The following is a 22,490-nucleotide window of genomic DNA, read 5'->3' as shown; positions in this document are numbered from 1 at the left end:
GGCAATTTATAAACATCTGTAACTCCAGAGACGGGATGTGTGGCCCTCTTCTGATCCCCGTGGGCACCAGGCATGCATGTAGTACACACAACAGCAAAACACCCATATGCAATAAAAAATCTTTTAAAAAGTGGGTCTACAGAGAAACAAACTCATTCTCAGAGAGCATACAAAACCAGCACACGGCTGCCTGCAAATCAAAGTCCCCTGATGTTCAATCCTAGTTCACTTGCAAAGGTGGCACTGTGATTCTATCTGAAGACTACACCAATAACAATAACAGAGCAGGAGAATAGCAGCTAGCATTTACCTGCCACTGCTGGGAGATTTCTTCTGAATCATCTCATTTGAGATGTACAATAGCTATTATTAAACTGAAGATGACCAAAACTAAAAGTAAAGTTTAGAGAGGTTAATTAAGTTGCACAGAAGTTAGCAATTCAAAGACAGGGTAGCTACATGATGTAAACACTAGCCCCTGATGTTAACAATGTAACCATACTCTGCAAACCCAGCTCGTCCTCTTTACATGTCTTTTTCCCCTCGTTTCTTTGGCACAGGCATGTTGAGCATGAAACTGCTTTTTTACTTCATAGGACATGTGCAGGCAGCTCCAGGACATGTACTGGTTTGTAGGGAACCTCAGTACTTCAAGTAGGCATCTTGAACCCACTCACTAGGAAGAGTGGAATAGGCTGTGTGGTGGTCCGAGTGACAATGGTCCCCACAGGCTCATACATTTGAATGCTTGATCCCAAGCTGATAGAAATGCTTAGGAAGGATTAGGAGGTGTGGCCTCACTGGAGGAGGTATGTCTCTGGAAGCAGGCTTTGTGGTTTCAAAAGTCCACGCCATTCCTGCCAGTCAGCTCCTTCTGCCTCCTGCTTATGAAGTGAGCTGTAAGCTCTCAGCTACTGCTCCGGCACCATGTCTGCCTAGATGTTGCCATGTTCCCCACCATGATGGTCATTAACTCTTAACCCTCTGGAACCAGGAGCCCTAAGTTAAACATTTTCTTTTGTAACTTGCCTTGGTCGTGGTGTCTTATCACAGCAATAGGAAAGCAGTCAGAAGTTGGTACCAGGCAGGGGGCTAGTGTGACAGGCCAGACCACGCTGTGTTTCAGAGAAAGGTTGAAAATGTGGGGACTTTGAACTAGGAAAGCAGCTGGATGCTGTAAGCATGGCTTAACAGACTAGCCTAGTAGGAGCATGGAAGATAGCATTGCCAAGAGCAATGGGACTGTGGAGGCCAAGTACAGGTGGTTTCTGAGAAGGACAATATTAGCAACTGGGCTAGAGACCATTCTTGTGATATTTTGGCAAAGAATGTGGTTGGTTTTTGCCCTTATCCTAAGAATCTGCCTGAAGCTAAATTGAAAAGTTTGAGACTAGTTTCTTTCGCAGGAGATATCTGAAGACAGACTCATATTTATTAAATTGTGCAGTTATTAGCAATAACTCTTATACAGCTCTACAATGAAAAGTATCCAGCAAGACAAGAAAAAATTCAACATGTACAGTTTGAGAAGAAAAAGAGCACCAGGAAATTAAAGGTTGGAGCCCAGGCTTGTGCTGAAAGAGATAAGAAGATGCTAAATGCCAAATGGGGCAAAAGGAGAGGTGCCCTCGGGGCATGGCCCGACCCAGCTAGTCTGCAATGTCTGGAAAAGGGCCCAGAAATTTTTCTGGTGCTAAAAAAAGCATCTAACCAGAGCTTGTGTAAATATAATTCAAGGAGAGAGTCAGGCTCCATCCAGCAAAGACAGTTGAATTTGGCAGCACTGGTGATGTCTGGTTTAGTTATGACGGACCCAGGAGAGAAGGGGTGGGGGTACCTTCCCCTATGGCAGTGGTTCTCAGCCCGTGGGTTGTGACACCCATAGAGGTCACATATTATTTATCCTGCCTATCAGATATTTATATTATAATTCATAACAATAGCAAAATTACAGTCATGAAGTAGCAATGGAATAATTTTACAGTTGGCGTCACCACACATGAGGAACTGTGTTAAAGGGTCACAGTGTTAGGAAGGTTGGGAACCACTGCTCTATGGTTAAAGAGAGTTCTGAGGTCAAGTGTATGGCAGGGAAGTCCCTGCATGGAAGCCCCAAAATGCCAATGGGTGAAGCCACGAGAGTAAAGTCTAGATTGTATTAGAGACCCGAGAATACTAGAGTGCCAGAGTCACGGATGTCTGCCAGAGAGAGCTGCAGACAGGGAACGGAACCAACCCAAGACAGAGAAGGGTGCTGTAGTCAACAAAGTTGGAAGGGCAGAGCCACTAAGCTCTTTGACATCAGGCATGGAATTACAGCTTGCTTTGCTGAATTGTTTTGACTTTTCTTTGATCCACTATGACACCATTCCTCCCTTCTGGAATGGTAATAGATATTCTAGGCCATTGTATACTGGGACTATGCTTTTTTATTTTAAAGGGGTTACAACTGCTTTGGGTCTCAGAAGAGACTTTGAAACTGAAAAAAGACTATGGGGGCTTTTGAAGATGCACTTTTGCATTATGATATGGCCACAAGCCTATGGGGCCCGAGGAGTAAAACACAGTGATTTGAATGAAAATGGCTGCCATGGGCTCACAGAGTTGAATGCTCAGTCTCCAGTTGGTAAAATTGTTTGGCAAGGTTAGGGGGTGTGGCCTTGTTGGAGAAGGAATGTCAGTGGAAGCTGGTTTTGAGGTTTCAAAAGCCCATGCCATTCCCAGCTCACTTGCGCGCTCCCCCCGCCCCCGCCCCCATGGTCCTTGGCACAACATAGATTCTAAACCTCTGGGGCCCCAAATTAAACATTTTCTTTTATATGCCCTGATCACAATGTTTCATCACAGCAATAGAAAAATGGGCTGTAACCCCCAAACTACTAGGGCAAAACTACCTTTCCACACCGGGGATAAGCTTTCCCCAGATCTGTCCTAGTTCTATGTCAAAAATGTCTTCCCTACGGCCACCAAGATTTCTTTCCATCTAACTCTATCTAATCCTGTCTCCAAAGATTCCCGCCAGCTTCTCATTATAATATTCTTTTGTACCCGTGTATGTATCTATGTGTATGCAAATGTGGAAACCGGGTGTCAACATCTGGACTCTTCCTCAATCATTCTCCACCTTATTTTTTTTGAGTAGAAATCTCTAGCTCTGTGGTTCTCAACCTGTGGGTTGCAATCTCTTTGGGAGTCAAATGACCCTTTCACAGGGGTGCCGTATCCTGCATGTCAGATCTTTACATTAAATTCATAACAGTAACAAAATTATGGCTATGAAGTATAATAGTTTTATGGTTGGGGGTCACCACAACATGAGGAACTGTATTAAGGGGTCATAGTCTTAGGAAGGTTGAGAACCACTGTTGTAGCTGAACCTGGGGCTTTACCCATTCAGCAAGGCTAGCTAACCAGTGATCTCTAGAGATTCTCCGGTCTCCATCTTGTAGCACTGATTACAGCTATCGGCTGTCAGGCCTGGCTTCTTATACAGCGACTGAGGATCTGAATGCAGATCTTTACGCTTGTGCGGACATCTTTCTCCTAACTCCCAATAAATTCCTTTAATCTTCCCAGATATCCTCAGCTCATTTGATCACATCCCCGAGGTTCTTCCTGTGACCAGACTTTTTTTTCTCAGCTCTAGTGTCTGAATCAAATGGGTCTCCCTCCCATTTCTAACCCGACACAGGCTTCCTATACACGTTTGGTGGCCACTGTCTGACCCAAAGTGTCTATCCTGGCAAAGAAATGCAGAGAATCTAACACAACCAGCCAACTCTCATCTTTCAGGAAAGGCGAGGGACAGTGGCTAACAGAATTAGAGAACAAAAGCAGGAAACGGGTAACATGCCGCTACTGTCCTCCCACAAGGCAACGCCAAGTTCCATCCTTACCTCACACTCTGGAGACGTCTCTAGCTGCATCTGACCACTGCAGGAAGGCAGGGAGGAAAAAGAGACAAAGTGGATTTGGAAATTCAAAAATGCATTGTTGTAAAAACAGAAAATAAACTTAATTATGAACGGTGAACGTACTTGAACGTAGAATCAGGTAATTCTAAGGCTTCTGCAGAGCCCATGGGGTACAGGTTCAAAATACTCCTCTCTGTGATGTCGGTGCTCAGACTAAAGAGGAGGGAAAAGAGACAGAAGTCAAATCATTAAATTTCCAATAAACTCTACTGGCCCATGTACTTTACAAACTCAGGTGACAAGCAAAGCTTGAGTTCAGGATTAATAGGAAGGCGTTCCAAACACGCTTATTTCCCAGCATAGTTTCCTATCAGCTGTTTGCACCTAACTCCAATTTATGAACAAAATGGCCCAATAATTGCTGACAAAATCATGATCTTAATGACGTACTTACAGACACACCCCAAGGTGCTCACGCATTAATATGACAGCATCGATGACCTCTGGTTTTGACTGCTAAGTCTTTCTGAGTTACAACGCTACAATTAAAAATTAAGAATCTGGGACCGGGTGTTGGTGGCATATGCCTTTAGTCCCAGCACTCGGGAGGTAGAGACAGGTGGATCTCTGTGAGTTCAAGGCCAGCCTGGTCTACAAGAGCTAGTTCCAGGTCAGACTCCATAGCTACACAGAAACCCTGTCTTGAAAAACCAAAACAAGAATCCACTGGCTCACAAGAATATTACCACAAAAATCAAGCTTGCCGGATTTATTTCAATTATTTTAAAAGGAAGAACAAATATATGGAAGTAGCCAACGGAGTGGAAAAGAAAGTGTCCCACATGAAATGGTTTCAACATGATACGTCAAGTTGGGCATCACTTGGAAATCTGTCGGGATGGTCTCCTACAGAGCTGCACACACCTGCCATTCTGCACACTGAGCATGCTCAGTGACTCATCTCGTCTCATATACTCCAGAGCTTGTCTGTCTAACTCAGTGGTTCTCAATCTTCCTAACGCTGCGATCCTTTAATACGGTTCCTCAACATACAGGTGACAATCCAACCATAGAACTGTTTTCATGGCTACTTTATAACTATACTTTTGCTACTGTTATGAATCATAACGCAAGTATCTGATAAGCAGATGCTCTTAGGTGACACTGTGAAAGGCTCATCAGAGCCCACAGAGGGTCAACCCACAGAATGAGAACCGCTGGTCTGGAGGATACCAACCCAACCTCCTTCCCAGTGCAGAACCTTTCCTCCCAGTCTCCCTGTTTTATGACGGGGTCCTAACCCACACAGCAGGACACAGCTATTTCCACAAAACTAGGACCTGCTTTTCTTTTCTCTTTCGCCTTGAGAATCACCCACTAACCAGTGAGACTTGTAAAAACCAAAAACGTTTACCAGTAGAGTAAGGACAAAACACTCAAAAACACAGAAAACCGGGGCCCTCTCCCCGTGACGTCAGTGTTCCAGCTCTCCACTCTGGCTTCCATGCCCTTCCTCCCTCGCGCCTATCCTCGGCCCCTCACCCGTCACACAGCTTTCTCCTGCACCTGACTCTCACAGCCCCAGTTCTCCGCCCTACAATGTCATGTGGCTGTTTGATGGGTGTTCCATCTGCAGAAGTGTTCACACACAACTAAAGTTGTCGCCTCGCTCCTCAACCGGCCACACCCTCCCACCATATTCTCGTCATGGGATGATGAGACACCAGCAGCTCAGGTCTTGAAGGATCCACAGCAAAATACCCACTTTAATATATTTCCTTCTAGATTTGTTTCAGTCTCTTATGCAATTGGGACCTAATTCTGTATCTACAACTGAACTCAAACTATGCATTTTTAAATTAAACTTTTTGGAAGTTAGTATTAAATAAGGACCATTTCAGCACCAATGGTAACAATAGCCATAAAACATATTTAAAATACTCCCAAATGGTTCATTTCCATTTTTCTAAATATTGCTGTTAAAGTTATCCATTTCTCATCAAACAAAACAACAGTTCCTGTCCTTTTGTTCCTTAAGGAAATTTCACAAGTCATTTGAAGGGCCACATATTTTTAAATTCTTGCTTACATACTACTAAAGTGACTTGAATGTCTGACCAAGTTAGTTTTATTATAACTGTTTCTATATTATTTCAAATCCTTACAACCCTAAGAGGCAAGTGGGTTCTCTACTTCGTAGATCCATCTTAGAGAAATGGGATTCAGGTGCTGGAACTGGGTCAAAACCAGCTTCTGGGTGACTCAAAGTCTGCTCTTAGCACTAGCCATGCTACATCCTGATTCTTTGTACACACACACACGGGCTCACACCTCAAATCAATCAGTGTCCTCAGAGTTAAAATGCTTTTCATGGGCCAGCAAGATGGTTCATTGGGGAAAGGTGCTCGCTGCTAAGTCTGACCTGAGTTCCGTCCGAGGTCCTCATGGTGGGAGGAGAAGACAAGACTCCTTTGAGTTGCGCCATGGTCTCTCTACACATGTTGTAGAGTATGCCAGCTCCCTCGCTTGCCCCCACTCTCGTTCCCTCTCTTACACATACATAGTTAGTGTAATTTTAAAAACTTTAGATGTTTTTCAATCAGTTGCTAAAGATTTCCAGTCAAACAGAAAGAGGACACCGCAGAAGGTGCTGCCTGGACTGCTGAACCACCTTTTTTATAAATTCCAGCTGAAAGTGCTGTGTGTGCAATAGCCACGTTCACAGTAAGACCCCATCGCCTTCGCATTCCTGGGACTCCTGTGAAATTCAGATGATCAGAGATGAGGTTTAGGTCTATTCCTGCATTAGCTACGTAGTTAGTGACTCACATAAGACACTGCTGGACTAAAAAGGAGTTTTGTCTGTGGAAATTACTTTATCTAAGGAATTCTCTGAGAGAGAGAGAGAGAGACAGAGAGAGAATGTCCCTGATAGAGCCCAATTCAAACTTAAGGAATCTACAACCCAAATCTTTAGAAATACACTGGCTGATTATCATATACCTAGCACTACCAGAAATACACAGAGGCTGTAAATTTCCATTCTTAATAAAATTTGTTTATGTTTTGTGGTTCTATCATATCTCCGTTTTCTGTAAATTCTACCAAGCATTCCATACAGATGTCATAAGAGGTAAGGATCCATCATTAAAGACTGAGAAGGCATGAACTTATCTCAATAGCTACAAAAATCTGACTTTCACTTTTGGATCTTGGGGACCAGGCAATTAAACGACTTTACTTTGTTGGTGGTTACATGGAGAACAAATTGTGTACAGCTATTTTAGAAAGTGAAGTAATGTCCTCAGTAACTTAGTAGGCTTCATTGGCACACAAGACCCGGGCCGGGAACAGACGCACATACCCGTTGGGATCCTGAAGCAAATCTGCTTCTCGGAACTGCTCCATCATCACTATATCCAAATCCTGATCTTTGGATGACCCTAGTCTGTAACACAAAACTACGTATGAGTGCAGAATGACTACTGAAACATCTTAAGCACCTCCTTGCAAAACCCATCAACCTCCTAAAAATGATTTTGACAGACTCAATACTGTAATGACACCATGTCAGTATCTTGCAGGTTGGGTCCCTTGGTGGTGGGAGAAGTCCCTGGGCAGAGAAAGCTCAGGTTAACTCCAGACTCCCAGGCCTCTACTTGCACCCATGGCCAGTCAGGCAATAGACAAGGCTGGTTGGGCTCCACACTTTCCTGATTTCTCTAAGATCTTCGAAGGGCTCCCCTGAGTAGAGCTGTATCCATTCTGAGGTTCCACTAGCATGGCTGAACATTCTTACTTTTACGGTGTGAGGGGCTCAGTGTGGGAGAGTGGCTCTCAATCCTGATTCTGAAATGCAGGAAAATCAACTGTGGAGCTTAAGAAATAAACATACAGCCAGAGTTGAGAGAAGATGTGAAACTGAAAATAAGATATCCAAAGATTTATCTGCTTCCAGCTCTCTTTCCTTGGGATAGTATGCTATTACAGTAAGCCGGGCTCCTTGGCATCTCAGAAGTGTATACAAGGAGCTGGTAGAACAGAATGGTAGGGAGGGACTTCCCAGGAGGAGAAATTTGATCACAGTTGGCTGCTCTTGCCGTACAATGTAGGCCAAAGAATTCCTACTAGTAGACAACATTTTAAACCATTGTACCCTTTTAAGGAAAAAAAACCATCCTTACAAAGTATAGTGGAGGGTTGAGACCTGTGTATATCCCAGACCACAGGAAGCAAAAAGCCTATGAAGTAAACATCTACCTACACTATAGGTACCAAGTCTACTTCCCAGAAGAGGCTCATTTTCGGGCAAGACACTCATTTGCACTCCAGAGATCTTGCCAAATAAATCTTTAGATACAGTAAAACAAAAAGAGACATTCATTTGGTACAAGATTCCTCGAGGTCAAATGTTAGCCTTCTGTAGCCTTAGAGACAAGAACATCATTAATCCGTGCTGCAATTTCATCATCTGCACAATGGTAGACAACAGAACTCATAGGACAGCTAAGAGGAAGAACTGAGCTGTGCTTTGTGAAATAAAACAGTGCCAGGAATGCCGAATTTAACATGTCCTAATTATGACAGTTATTAGACGGGACACTGAGGAAGCACTTTTCAAATATTTGAGCCAGAAGACCCTGGTTGAAGAGACTGGCACTCCTCACATTAGGTCTGGCTATTGGTTTCTTCAATCAAAACGAAAGGAAAGTAGAAGACATTCTCAATATTATGTTTTCTGTATTGATAACATCAAGTCAGATAAACCTCAAGGCTAACAAAAAAAACAAATATAACGTTCAGCTATGCAGTGTTCAAATGTACCTTCCAAACTTGATGTGTAGAAAATTCAATGCTAAAGATGACAGTGTTAGGCATGGGACCTTCATGAGGGAATCTAGGGCTCCTGAGGGGAGCAATGGGTGCCATTATCACAGGAGGTGGCTCCTCATTCACAGGAGCTCGGCTCTGTCGCACTCTCATGAGACACAGCCCTTTGATCTTGGACTTCTAAGCCTCTGTAACTGCAGGCCAATTAAACTCCCATGTCACCTAGCCTATGTGATAGTCCCTCATAAAAGCACAAATGAAGAGATAGTGTACAGCCCTGTACTGTAAAAAAAAAAAAAAAAAAAAAAAAGAGTCATAGAAAAGCTGGCAACTTCTTACTAGTATGCCTGGGGAAGACTCTAGACTTGCCCTAAGAAAAACGGATCAAAATCTATCAGGACATGACTGCCAGTGTGCCTGAAGAGGTGTGATGATGACCTATGACCCGGCCTTGGCACTCACAATCCTTCCATCTGCCAGTGAGCGTCCTCTTCTATCCGCAACAGCTCTTCACAGTCTTCTGCCTGGTCCTACGGACAGAACAAACACATGGGACAATCAATGAGAAGTTAAAATCAGAGTCAGCCCATGTCCACGGGAGTGTAATTCACAAGCAGCAAAAGGCAAAACCAACCAGGTATGCGCTGATACGCTACTGATACGTAATGGGATAGTCTTTACATCCAGAAAATCTCGAGTATGAAATCACACACACACACACACACACACACACACACACACACACTCTGCATGACTGCACCCATGCAAGATACTCATAGTCATCAAATTCGTTGAGATGAGAAGGAAAGCAGTGAATGCCAGAGACAGGAGGCAGAATGGGACAGATTTAATAGGTACAGAGTCTCAGTTCTAAACGACGAAAGGGTTTTGGCGGTAAGAGGACAGTGTAACAATATGCATATCCTTAGCCCAAACTGCACTGTGCCACTGAAATCTGGGTAGGAGGATCTGTTGGGGTGGGGTATAGGCAGTGTCCACTTGTACCTCAGCATTCCGAAGGTCAGTTCTGAGGGATCGTGACTTCAAGGTCAGTCTGAGCTACCTACCAAGACCTTGGCTCAAAAACTTTTAAGGTGAAAGAATTTTTTTTTTTTTTTTTTTTTGGTTTTTTGAGACAGGGTTTCTCTGTAGCTTTGGTGCCTGTCCTGGAACTAGCTCTTGTAGACTCGGCTGGCCTCGAACTCACAGAGATCCGCCTGCCTCTGCCTCCCGAGTGCTGGGATTAAAGGCGTGCGCCACCACCGCCCGGCCAAGAATTTTTTTATACATATATTTTATACATATAATTATTTTTTATACATATATTTTATACATATAATTATTTTTTATACATATCTTATCACAATTACTTAAAAAGTTAGAAACTTAGAAAATTAGTGGGGCGGTCGTGGCACACGGCTTTAATCCCAGATCTCAGGGATGCAGAGGCAGGCTGACCTCTGAGAATTTGAGGCTAGACTGGTTTACAAAGTAAGTTCCAGGACAGCCATAGCTGTTATATAGGGAAACCCTGTCTCAAAAAAAGTAAATAAACAAATAAAACCTTAGAAAATTAAATGTTTAAAAAAACATAGTTTACCTGAGTTCCTTATTTAATTCAACTAACTAGTATTTAACTGTAGAAAAAAAGGCCGTACATTGAATCCAACAGTCTCATGGAACAAATTCAGAATTCTCTCAAATGCTTTCCCTGAGCCTCCCTCACCAAAGTTCTCTGGAGACGATACAGAGCGAGTAGATCCTGGGAAAGCCATGTCTACTATGGGCCTTCCATGTGTTTCCTTGAACTTTCTCCTCGGACAAGGAAAATGTCCCGGCTGGGCAACACTGGCAGGGAGCCACCCTGGAATGGGTACATTTCCCTATTAGGGAAGAAAGAATATTGGACTGTATAATGTGGGGGCACATCAGCATTGGGTCTGGTGTGTATTTAGGACCAGATTTCCCCTGAGGAGAGTGTTTCAAAAACCACTCAGACTTTTACTATACCGACTGTACTTCCACAGTTTAACAACCACCATATAAACTAATTGTGCGTCACTCTGCAAATGACAGTGAAATCCACAGAAACAGACTGTTAGATGTCACACCCAAAGCAACGTGTCCCCGTTCTTCTAAGTCTCTGCTAGTGGAGACATGGTATCCTTCTCATTTGCAACCTCAAAAGGAAAAGCTGCCAAAACATGTAGTTTTTCTTCTGAGCACAGAACAAGCAGACGTTAGCCAGCTAAGCTTGTTTTTTTTTTTTTTTTCCCCTTCAAATTAGGCAGCATTCAAGAACAGGTCCACTCAACAAAAAATTCACCTGTAGTCTCCAAAGCAGTGCTGGGGTACTTCGGAGTAACACAAAGACACAGACACACTCTCACACACAGACACAGATACACACACACACACACACACACACACAGAGTAATTGGCAAAAAAATGTAAACTAAACACATGCAGGCTCCAGGTGAGGCGGGATAAGAAGCGTTCTGCCTTCCGGCTCTAATTCTCATAGTGTAAACTGAACAAGCATTGCTACTGGTCCACTTAGCGCACATTTTCATATTTTTGTGCCTTTAAAAAAATGTTCACAGTTCACAATGGGTCCCCAATATAATGCTGAGATGCTTCCTAGCCCTAGACAGCTTCAGAGCACCTCATTAAAGAAAGACGTGGTAGGTAAGTTTTATACAGGTATGCACGAAGGTGTTAGTGAAGGCCATACAAATAAACCAATAACAGGCAGCCACACATAACGATGCTGTGGCCACGTGAGACTGGCAAGTGCACAATGATGAAATTCTACAACAACACATTCTTCAAAACCGACCTCCACCATTAAGCCTGACTTGACACTGAGCCAGGTGTCTCTAACAACAGACATACATAAAACAAAGCTTGGTATTGACTGACAAAACTGCAACCAAAGGCTCTCAGAAATCTAAGTTGGTATTTTCTCTAAGTAGGCTGGTTTGGTATTGGATAACTTAATATGCATAGTGGTTTCATACAATATAACTATTTCAAATGATTAAAAAAAAACTGACCAGAATAGCAAAACACAGGATGCCAATTCAGGAAATAAGAAAGGATTATATAAAATACAGAACTTTCAATGATCAATGTGCAGGGCAGTACGGTACTGAAATTGGTCCTTAGGTATAAGGTTACAAAATAGAAGTTGAGCCTAACTAACACATGTTTACTCCTGTGTCTCTATCCAGAGGATCTGCCCTGTACAGCAGCCATTTCCAGGATCCTCAGCATCCTGGAACTCTCGAATCCGGGGGACAATGTGCTCTACTAATTACCCTGATTTCCTTTGGAACTTAAATTGGAATTTGAATCTTCCAAACACGTTTTTCAAGTGTTCTATCTTTAGAACTCTTGAGGCAATGAAGACCAAATCATTTTCCCATGTTCTCATGACTCTCCTGTCCCACACAGACAGGGGTCATATGCGAAAGAACCTTGTGGGAGGGACCTGAGAGAAACCGCATCAGATTTGGGCTCTAAGAAAACAGCACAGCTGGTGGCAGCGGGGCGGTGTTGGCAGAGGAGCTGGAGTGCCACCACTAACTATCACGGTGAGATAGGATGAGCTCAGCTAAAGCAATGCGGACGGAGACAGAGGACAAGAGGAAGCTCAGAAAGGGAAAAGCTAGGATACTGTACAGATCACTTTGAGTTTTACCCTTCTGGATGCCTGTTACCTTAGATCAGTGGTTCTCAACCTGGGGGGTCACTACCCCTCTGGGGCTAAATGACTCTTTCACGGGGGGGGGGGGGGGGGGGAGCGCCTAAGATCATCCAAAAATACGGCTATTTACAATTCGTAACAGCAGCAAAATTACAGTAGCAACGCAAATAATTTTATGGTTGGGGAGTCACCACAGCACCAGGACCTGTGTTAAAGGGCTGCAGCATTAGGAAGGTTGAGAAGCACTGGCTTTAGACTGTCACACCGCACAAACTAAGTAGGGGTGATTATGGAATCGCCAAATCAATTATTTCCACCTCAAGGGCAAAAAGAAAGCTACAGCACACTAGAATCTTAAGCAGCGTAAATAAAGTTTAGCTTGTTTTCCTCCTGGTGTCCTTGGAGTTAATGGCCAAAAATATTGGTTAACCTGGGTCAAAGCATCAAACTGATCATCAGAAAACATGGATGAGGGGCTGGCAAGATGGCTCAGGAGGTCAAGGTGCCTGTCACCAAGCCTGATGATCTGAGTTCAATCCCTGGGATCCACATGGTGTAAAGAGAGTTAGCTGTCCTCTGACATCCATATGGCACTAAGGAACCAGTCCTGGAACGTGCTCTGAACCAGGCTGGCCTCGAACTCACAAAGATCCGCCTGCCTCTGCCTCCAGAGTGCTGGGATTAAAAGTATGCGCCACCATTGCCCAGCTAGCATTTCTAGTTCTAAGGAGGTAGGTAAAAGGGTGCTCAGCCTCAAGAAATATTCACACAAAACATGTTGAGGAAAATAAAATGATTTTGAGCTTTTGCAAATGAGCATGGTAATTCTTCTGGTCAGGCTTCTAACTTGTGAGGCTGGGTGAGGAAGAAGGCCCTCAGTAACTCCTGAACCAAAACAAAACAAACGAAAACCATATATAAGCATCATCCCGTCCAGAGACAGGCACAGTTTGAGCGAGTTCCCAAAGCCAGACATAGACATGCTGAACTTTGAGAAGACATGCTGGAGGCTTCAGGAGCAAACAGTAAACGGGACTGGAAAGTTGGACTGAAATCTTTGAACCTGAATTCTAAGGTGCCAAGCAGAGGAATATGAGTTGAGCCGCACCATCTTACCTTAATATAGTTCATAAATCCCGAGTGAAGAGCGTCTGCTCCATCGGCAAACTGGTCTCTTTCTTGTCCTGAGCTGCTGTCACCCAAGAGGGAAGGCTTTGGCTGAAATTCTCCTGTCAGGAAGACACAGAGAAAGGAAGAAAGTATGATTTTCAGGACAGAAGCACAGAGCACAGGTACTCAAACACACAGATAACTGCTACCAAACCCTCTCTCACGCCCTGTGAAGGTTCAGGAATAACCCACACTTAATCTTCCCTGTAAAATATAAGGTGAAAATTCACCAGGGGAGAAGGAATAAAAAATAAACCAAACCCCAAACTGAATGTCAGACATCAAGGCTGCTTGATGGCTTAGCTCCCCACAAAAGAACTTAAATGTCACCTCATGGTTTTAAAGAATCAAGACAATTATAAAAGAGAGTTTTTACACTCTTAGCAGAATGTGGCTAATTCAAATTCTTTTTTTTTTTTTTTTTTTTTTGAGTGAAAGCTCATGATTTTATTGTCTTCATAACAAGGTCAGCTTAGAACTGGATCACTTGGCCCTTTCTCTTCTTATCACCACCCAGTTCAAAATGCTTGCATCTCTTAATAGCCAGCATCCTCTTAGATCTGCAGTTGGGCTCCACACATTCCAGTCTCAGCACAATCTTCTTTGTAGTTTTCGCCTTTTTGCGGAAAATAGGCTTAGTCTGCCCACCATAGCCACTCTGTTTCCTGTCATAACGCCGCTTTCCCTGGGCATACAAAGAATCTTTGCCCTTCTTGTACTGGGTCACTTTGTGGGGTTGGTGCTTGCCACATTTCTTGCAGAATGTCCGGCGGGTCTTAGGAACGTTCACCATGTTGGCGGGTGCGATATCGGCACAGAAAGAAAGAGGGAAGGCCGGCTAATTCAAATTCTAAGTTCAACAAAATGTATTGACTGGCTATTCCATGGGAAGCATCAAGCCACTTAAGATATGTACCTTCATGTCCACTGGAGGGAGTAAATGACTTCTGTCCTTAAGCAACCAAAAATCTTCAGAAAATGTGGAACATGACTAGACAAGACCCCCAAATCCTACCAATGACAGAAATTACCCCCACTCCCCTGAGAAAGGCTCTCCAGAAGCAAGAGCATGCTGGCTGGGGTAGAAATCACCTGTCCCAGCAGGCAGAGCACAGACAAACAGAGAGCACAGGGGACTGTGTGAAGTCTGCACAGAAGACTACAGAAGTCTAAAAGGTAACCCTGTCAGGGGGTTAGGAGGAACTTACTAGTAAAAGATTAATTATTTTACTTGAAAAATATGTCTCAAACATGATGCCCAATGCTACATATTGTGATAAGATTTACATGAATGAACACAGTGACAGTTATATTTTCAGGTATGTATTCGGCTAGACTTTTGGATTCACGTATGGTTTCTATCGTAATTTCTACGTTTAAGGCTACCCTCAAGTTCTAAGTGTAAAAATCTAAATCTATGGTGCTGGAGAGAAGGCTCAGGTCCTCTTCCAGAAGACCCGGCTTCAATTCCCAGCACCCACACACCAACCTGCAACTGTCTGTAACTCCAGTTCCTGGGGATCTTTAATGCCCTCACACAGATACAAATGCAGGCAAAACACCAATGCACATATGCTAAGAATAAATAAATCATGTAAGAATGTGTCAGAAAACACAAATAAAATCTAAAGCTAAGAGTCGGGTGTGGTGCTGCTCATCTACACCCAGTACCGGAGAGGCAGAAGCAGGAAAGTGGTCCAGGCCAGCCCAGGCAGGAAGTAGGAAGACCTTGTTCCAAACGAATACAAGTTTCCTAAATCTAAGAAGTGAAAAAAAATAGAGAAATGTTTGAGTGGCCTTAAAATAGCTCTCTGATCCTTAAGAAGACCATGACAGGGACTGGAGATGCGGCTCAGGAGGTAAGAGTGTGTGTTGCTCTTAGGGAGGATCCAGGCTCAGGTTCCATTCCCAGCCCTCAGCACTCACATGGTGACCCACAATCAACTGTAACTCCAGCCCCAGGGAACCCAATGCCCTTATCTGACCTCTGCAGATATCAGGCCTGTACATGGTATGCTTGCATACACATAGGAAAAATATTTACACACATAAAATAAAATGAATAAATCTAATAAATTTTGAAAGAAAGTGATGATCCTGGGATTTGACCTATCACTGATGCAGTTCTACACTTTGCGTACAACATTCTCCATCCTCAATCATGAACGGTAAATTGTAATATTTTCTTTTAAAGTCATTGAATAAATAGGCACCATCAAAATAATGCCCCAATTATCTATGACAGTGTGGCTCTCACGAGGATTGAGACACTCAAGCTACTGTGTTTGGTGATCACCTGATGATTATCTAAGTGTCAAAGCACTTGAGTTACAAAGACCCCTAGAGGCCATCTAATCTAATGGCCTTTACAGGAGATGAATGAGACCAACTGACTTGGTTACAGTCCAACAGATTCTCAAGCTCGTACCTCAAAGGCATTTTCCACCCTCAAGTGTATTAGATGAGACCATGGAATAAAGCATGTCTTATAAATGATGGGCACTTCTAGGCCAGCCCACAACCACTCTATCTTAACACACATGGATGTGAAGACACTGGGAATCCATGCTAACGGTGAGGAATGAGCATTGGCCTGCCAATCAACCCTTGGAGGGCATCTGTCTGCCAACCACCAGCTTCTACTTGGACTGTCACTGAGATGTGGAGATTTGATGATAGCAAGTAGAGCTGTCCTAAGTTTTATGTATCATATCAATATTTTCTTTTCAAAAATCAATCTAAAGACTCTCCTCTAATCTTCAGGATGGGGGCTCCACTATTGACTGTGAGGAGCAGAGCTGGCTTGAGAAACCACTAGGAAGTTATTTCAACTGTCTGAGCCTTGGTCTCTCCACCTGTAGAATAGATAGAAGAGCTATCTAGAGTCTGGGACTTGATATGAAATTCACCCATGGGTACATCAGTTGGCTCACAGTATGTACGACACAGAGAGTAAACTGATCATCTCTGCATCTGTACGTGGTGCTGGAAGCACTGTGGCCAAACCTACAAAGCAAGGGCTCTCTCTACACACATCTCGCTCAGACCTTTAGCTGGGGTCAGACGATGGCATGCATCCTCCTTGATGGTCTGGTCTTCCTCCATGATATTTGACATGGGAACATTGAGGCTAACTGTGTCCTCATCGGAGGGCTAAAAAGATAAAAAGGGAATCATGTCATTCAAAGGAGAAGTCTTGTGGGTGCAGACAAAGAGAACTCTGTAAGAAAGTGGCATCCTGGCCTTCACAAACAGCACACTGAGTAAAAGACAGCAGAGACAAAATCCTACCTATACAAATTCAGAAACACCCTGATGGTGCTGTCTGAACTCGAGAGCGGCTGCTCACGGGAGATGGTGGGCATGTGAGTGAGACTTTCAGCACAACTGGGGATCTCTGCTTTATGAATGAGAGCTGGCTATGAGTGCAGATGTACAATGTTAACATTGCACACACACCTCCACATATAAGCTTCGACCTAAAGTCTCTTGGGGTTCCTCCCATTCTGAGCTTACAGCCATAGGCACTCAAGGACTATGCAATGCCCAAGGTAACAGGGGAATGTTTAAAACAAACTATCACATTGGCCCTAAGCCATACTCTTGTATCACAAGTTAAGACACAGATCCTCATTTATCTTCCTATCTCCATTTCTGGTGTTGCTATTTAGTGACAAGTGACAAGCATCCCAAGGCACAGGGAGCAGGGCATCCTCCGCGCACACAACGGGTGTGCTGCTGGTTGCTCAAGGTTTGCAGCTCTCTTCATTCTTGGACACAAGCACAGCCAATTTAGAAACAGGCAGAAGGCAAGCATGAATTTCACTCAGCAAACAAATATTCACAGATTCCTCACAAGCTCTCGCTGAATTATCTTGGGGAAAATATGCATCTACTGTCTTCATGACCAATGTTAAGTCAGTCAGACAACGGCAACCATCAGAGAAAAGGTACTGGCGTGACCACTGACCCCAACAATGAGGTTTCAGTGGGAAGTGATCCTGGCCAGAACATTTACAAATAGCACACCATGAAGTATAATTCAAAACCTTACCATTCCTAAAAAACAAAACAAGCGTTTTAGAGGTATGCTTAGACAATGAGGCTAGCATAGGAGTGAGACAGGCAAAGGAAAGACTCCTTCATTTTATTCTACTGATTTATAATTATTTCTACAGTCCCCTTCCCTTCCACCCACCTCCTACCCTTACAGTTAGCAGAAGTCCAAAGATATGCATTTAATTAAAGGGGGAAAACAATTCCTTGGGCTCTCTTCAGAATGCTATTAGCATCCAACTTATAAGTGGAGAAGGATAATGAAGCTCTTTGTGGGATGTTTTATTAATGAACTTAATTACTCTTAGAAGAGAGATAAAGGAGAGATTGTTTCAGTTTAATGGAAAATAAGTCCAGGGTGGCTAGTTTCTGCAACAATGGTCCATTTGAGAGGACTTGGGAGTTTTCGTGACGTCTAAGGGGTTAAATAGACAGCAACATAGAAAAGCAGTGTGGTCAGCGTTCCCACCGCACCTGGGAACCACGGCCGACTGTCAGTGTGGCTTCACGTGGGTCGTTTTCTTACTGCCTTTTTCTTCCTACTAACTCTTCTTCAAAATGATTTAAAAGAAATTCTTCATCAGAAAAATGCTGAGGAATTTTAATTTATTTTTTTTTAAGTGTGTGTGTTTGTTGTGGAGGTGTGGGGTGCGTGCGTGCGTGTGTGTGTGTGTGGGGGGGGTGTGTAGCATGTAGAGGCCAGAGGTCAATGCTGGAACTCCCCCTCCCTCTCCACATTCTTCTAGAGACAGGGTCTCCTCACTGAGCCTGGATCCCACTGATTTAGCTGGGCTGGTTGGCCGGAGCTGCTGAGCTCCAGGTTCCTCTTGTCTCTCTTCCTCACAGTGTGATGAATGGATTGTATTTCTGGGGCTGGCTTTTTCAGCGGCTCTGGGGATTGAACCCGTGGTGCACAGCAAGCATTTTATAAGACTACCCAATCCATGTCCCGGCACCAAATTTTAGGTGGTTTCGTTTTGTTTTTAAATACACTGCTTTATAGCACATTTTGGGGAAAATAAACTTTTCTGCTTGTTGAAGCTCAAAACCAGAAGAGAACTGGGGGAAAAAAAACTTCCTGAAATAGCATTCAATAAAACTGTGATTCCTTTAGATGAAGTAACTGATCTAATTATTGCAACCTCAAGGATACCCTGTGGGACCTAATGGACCACACATGGCTGGGTGTTGTGGTACAATCCTTTAATCCCTGCACTCAGGAGGCAGGGGCAGGTGGGTCTCTGAGTTAAAGGCCAGCCTGGTCTACAGAGTGAGTTCCAGGACAACCAAAGAGACACAGAGAAACCCTGTCTCAAAAACAAAATAAACAAAAGATATGCATGGCATGTTCCACGTCACTAGAGGAAGCTCTGCCATGCCAGACTGATTTGACTAACCTTACAAATACATTTAATTCTCTGAGCAGAACACAGCTGAGGTGGCAGAACTATAAATACTGTTCTAGAAACTACAGGTAAGGGCCAGAGAGATGGCTCCGCAGGTAAAGGTGCGAGGTGCCAAGTCCAATGACCTGCGTGAATTTAATCCCCGGAACCCGCATGGTGGAAGGAAAGAACTGACTCCTGCATGTTGCCTTCTAACCCCCACACATGGTGTGGCACATGCACACCCTAACACACATGTTCGCTTAAACATTTTACAAATACAATGGCTAGTTACAAACATTTCAGGGAATAAGCTACTCAGACACAGCGCATGCTTGACTCCTTAACTCTTCTGAATACATATAACCACGCTTCCCTGAAGTACTGTTAAAGACAGGTAGATTTCTAAAAGAGTTTCATGCTTGTATAGGACTTGGCCTTTCATAATATTTACTTAGCAGTAAAGACTATTCAGATAATGTGGGAGTGGGAAAAAGACAGGGACTGTATTTTTGAGTTATTTCTAAAATAATAAGGCAGACACAGAGACAGAGGGACAGAAGCTACTGTTTAAGTAACCTTAGGGGTTCCGGGCTGTGCTCCCAAACGTGACTGAACTGTCAATGCAAATCATCCAAATGCAGCAGTGGCTTCTTCCAGAAAAAGACTTTAGTGGATACAGACAGAAGGACCCAGAACCAAGGAGAATACTGTGGTCACCAGATTTACCTCGGTGGCAGACAACCGCTTATCTCCATTGTCACTTCCAACTCCCGAATCAGAATCCTTCTTACTAGGGCGATGTCATCATCATTGAATTTGGTTAGGAAAAAAATTAAAAAAATCACAAAGTTGACACCCAGATATACCGATTAGTAATATAATAACTTCATTATAGAAAATTTATCATCATTATTGTAATTATGATTATGTGACAATGAATCACAGTCTACTCCTAAGAACTATGAAGAAATGGACATAATGAGAACCTATACATAGCTGCCGAGGACATCATAATTCTCTGTATTCAGGACTTCTTTCTCTGAGGAGCAACTTATTGCTTTGAAACAGTTACTAATTTTATTTCATTGTACATATGTAAAAATAGTAAGATATATAATTGTTTTTATCTGGTAGGTAATAAAACACTATTTTCAATCATTTTTAAAACCTTTCCTGTGATTAACTATACCTGGTAATATGAATATAAAATAATCAATATATAGTTATAGCATTATTTTGAAAATACCATTAGGGTGGTATGAAATTTCAAGTCACCCTGTTTAGCGAAGAGCAAAGCAAAAGATCTGCCCTGGAAAAGTCTCTAGAAGGCGCTGTTCCTTAGTGTCCCTGAGGCTACTCTGTTCTCAGGATGCTCATGGCCTGTCTTACGGCACAGATGGCCCAGGGAAGCTTGAAGGGATCCTCACACTTCCACAAGAAAGAGGGAAAAAAAATATCCACAATGCATTTTAAAAACTGAAACCCACAGGTCTTAACGGTGTTAAGATACAACTAACAGTGTGCAGGTATACAGATCGGTAACTCCTAAAACATTTCAGCTTGATACAGTGATTAAAATCAAGAACAGCAGGGCCAGAACAAGATCTTGCTATACATACCTATGTTCAGACCAGACTGACCTAAAATTCATGATCCTCTTAGCTCGGTCTCCTAAATACCGGGATTACGGGTGTATGCCACCATCCCAGCTTAAGAACACCAACTCTAAAAAATGCAATGCATTACAATAATAGTTTGATATAGCTATGTTAATTGGAAGCATAAAAATCCATTACAGATATTGTTTATGAGCATCCACACACGTATTTGGGAAGAATTGATTATTAATGAGGAGAAGGTAGATTAGAGTCTCTCCAGCATCAGCGTTTTGTATGCCATTCTTTTCCCAAGCTCTAAGTCGTAAGTGTGAATCACACAAATGATACATAGGTATTCTGGCTCCCAGTTATCTGGGCAGCTGCGACTATGCGCCTTCTAAGCAGGCTCTCTCAAGAAGAAAGGCATTAACTCACCTGTCTTCTACGTGCTGGTGTAAATGAGGCCTCTCCATGGCGTGGAGGTAGAGGGGATCAGTCGTCTTAATCTGGCACGCCTGTATACTCAGATACTTAAATATGTGCACTTTGCCTTTCGTGCAAATCTACGAAGACATCAGGAACGCGTATTTATTCTTCAGTGACAAAACAAAATGTAAGCTCCAGGTCCCTGACCATGCAATTTAATCTTCAGAATGTCATGGTGAGCAACCCCCTAACGACGGCCACAAAACACACATGGATTCTCAGGACTGTTCCCTCCAAGTTCTACTTTGAACAGAAAGTCATGCTCAAGAAGTTCCTAACCTTTTAAAACTACTAAATTTTAACAAAAATGTATTTAAAATAGTGTAAAATTTATAAAAGTGGGCCCATATTGGTAATAGTCCAACTATAAAAGGTAAAAAAAACATTAATTTTCAAGTCTATAGAGAACAATTAAGAGTTTAAAAGATAATCATAGATTTAATAAGTCACTACATTATTTAAAAAGAAAAACTGTAAAATCTTATTTGTATGAAGAAACATACATACTTTATAGTGTTTCTTATGGTTTTATATTTGATACCTGTCTCAAAAATATCAGTGATTATTTATTTTTAAGATGTTTAAATTCCACTTTCCTAGTTAACGTACAAATATGGAACATATTACCCCAAACCTGTAATTTTGGCCTTGAGGTGTTCAAAACGGTGACACAGATGTGCACACAGATAACTTAGCCAGATGTACCTAAAGCTTCACGCACAGCGGGAGAATACCCACTGCACCCCATCATGCCTAGCGCAGTCTTGGGTATGCAGAGAGTCATAGAGCAGGGGCCGCTGGGTCAAGGCTCTGGGCGGGTCCTCACCTGAGCCGGAGGGGACTGCAGAGGGTTGTTCTCTAGCAGAAGCACCTGCAGCTGCTTCATCTCTCTGAAGCAAATGGGGATCACCAGAACTTTGTTGCAGGAAAAGTCAAACTTTACCAAGGGGAGATCTACTAGCTCTGAAACAGAGAGAAAGGAAAACAAATTAAAAGAAAAGAAAAAAAAATCTCAGAAAACAGCAGGATCAAGCAGCTACACCCTCAAAAATTAACCTTCTGCATATGGGGGATATGCTGTTTAGTAAAACCAAAAGCCAGCTGTTAGGAATACAAGGTAAGCATATAAAGTATTTCCCTGAATGGAGGGATCTTTTCCTGGGTGCTCAGTCACCACAAGCTGCACTGGGAACACTTGCCATTCATAGTATCTAGGGGGCCAGTTCTCTTCCAGCAAAGGAACTGCAGGAGCCCCTGTCACACAGAACATGATTGTTCTGTCACCCATTTTCCTGAAGCACTTGCTGACGAGGGATGACATGCTAATGACAGAAAATCC

At 43.1% G+C, this 22,490-nt stretch overlaps 2 protein-coding genes across 6 annotated transcripts in view; both read right to left on the bottom strand.

Moving 5' to 3' along the window:
• Window positions 1-22,490, bottom strand: part of Lrch1 (leucine rich repeats and calponin homology domain containing 1) — a 184,898-nt gene that overhangs the window by 39,422 nt on the left and 122,986 nt on the right. For 4 of the 5 annotated variants that reach the window (XM_057785984.1, XM_057785987.1, XM_057785982.1 and 1 more), the window contains exons 5-13: window positions 21,978-22,114; window positions 21,101-21,228; window positions 19,794-19,857; window positions 16,671-16,776; window positions 13,570-13,682; window positions 9,207-9,274; window positions 7,279-7,362; window positions 4,038-4,127; window positions 3,897-3,933 (exon numbers count right to left, since the gene is read on the bottom strand). In XM_057785984.1, the coding sequence (XP_057641967.1) occupies window positions 3,897-3,933; window positions 4,038-4,127; window positions 7,279-7,362; window positions 9,207-9,274; window positions 13,570-13,682; window positions 16,671-16,776; window positions 19,794-19,857; window positions 21,101-21,228; window positions 21,978-22,114 (827 nt within the window). The remainder of the gene's footprint in view (window positions 1-3,896; window positions 3,934-4,037; window positions 4,128-7,278; window positions 7,363-9,206; window positions 9,275-13,569; window positions 13,683-16,670; window positions 16,777-19,793; window positions 19,858-21,100; window positions 21,229-21,977; window positions 22,115-22,490) is intronic. The other variant, XM_057785983.1, reaches the window with a different exon arrangement.
• Window positions 14,055-14,453, bottom strand: LOC130884802 (60S ribosomal protein L36a). Its single transcript, XM_057785988.1, has one exon. The coding sequence runs from the start codon at window positions 14,414-14,416 to the stop codon at window positions 14,096-14,098; it is 321 nt and encodes a 106-aa protein (XP_057641971.1). The 5' UTR covers window positions 14,417-14,453; the 3' UTR covers window positions 14,055-14,095.

This window comes from Chionomys nivalis, chromosome 12 (assembly GCF_950005125.1).
Source record: "Chionomys nivalis chromosome 12, mChiNiv1.1, whole genome shotgun sequence".
Lineage (NCBI taxonomy): Eukaryota > Metazoa > Chordata > Mammalia > Rodentia > Cricetidae > Chionomys > Chionomys nivalis.
Note: the sequence above shows the minus strand (reverse complement) of the source record. Positions and strands in the feature narration are given on the sequence as shown.

What these genes read in the sequence shown, in the direction of transcription:
- LOC130884802 (XM_057785988.1), bottom strand. Translation starts at nt 14,416, where the DNA reads ATGGTGAACGTTCCTAAGACCCGCCGGACATTCTGCAAGAAATGTGGC.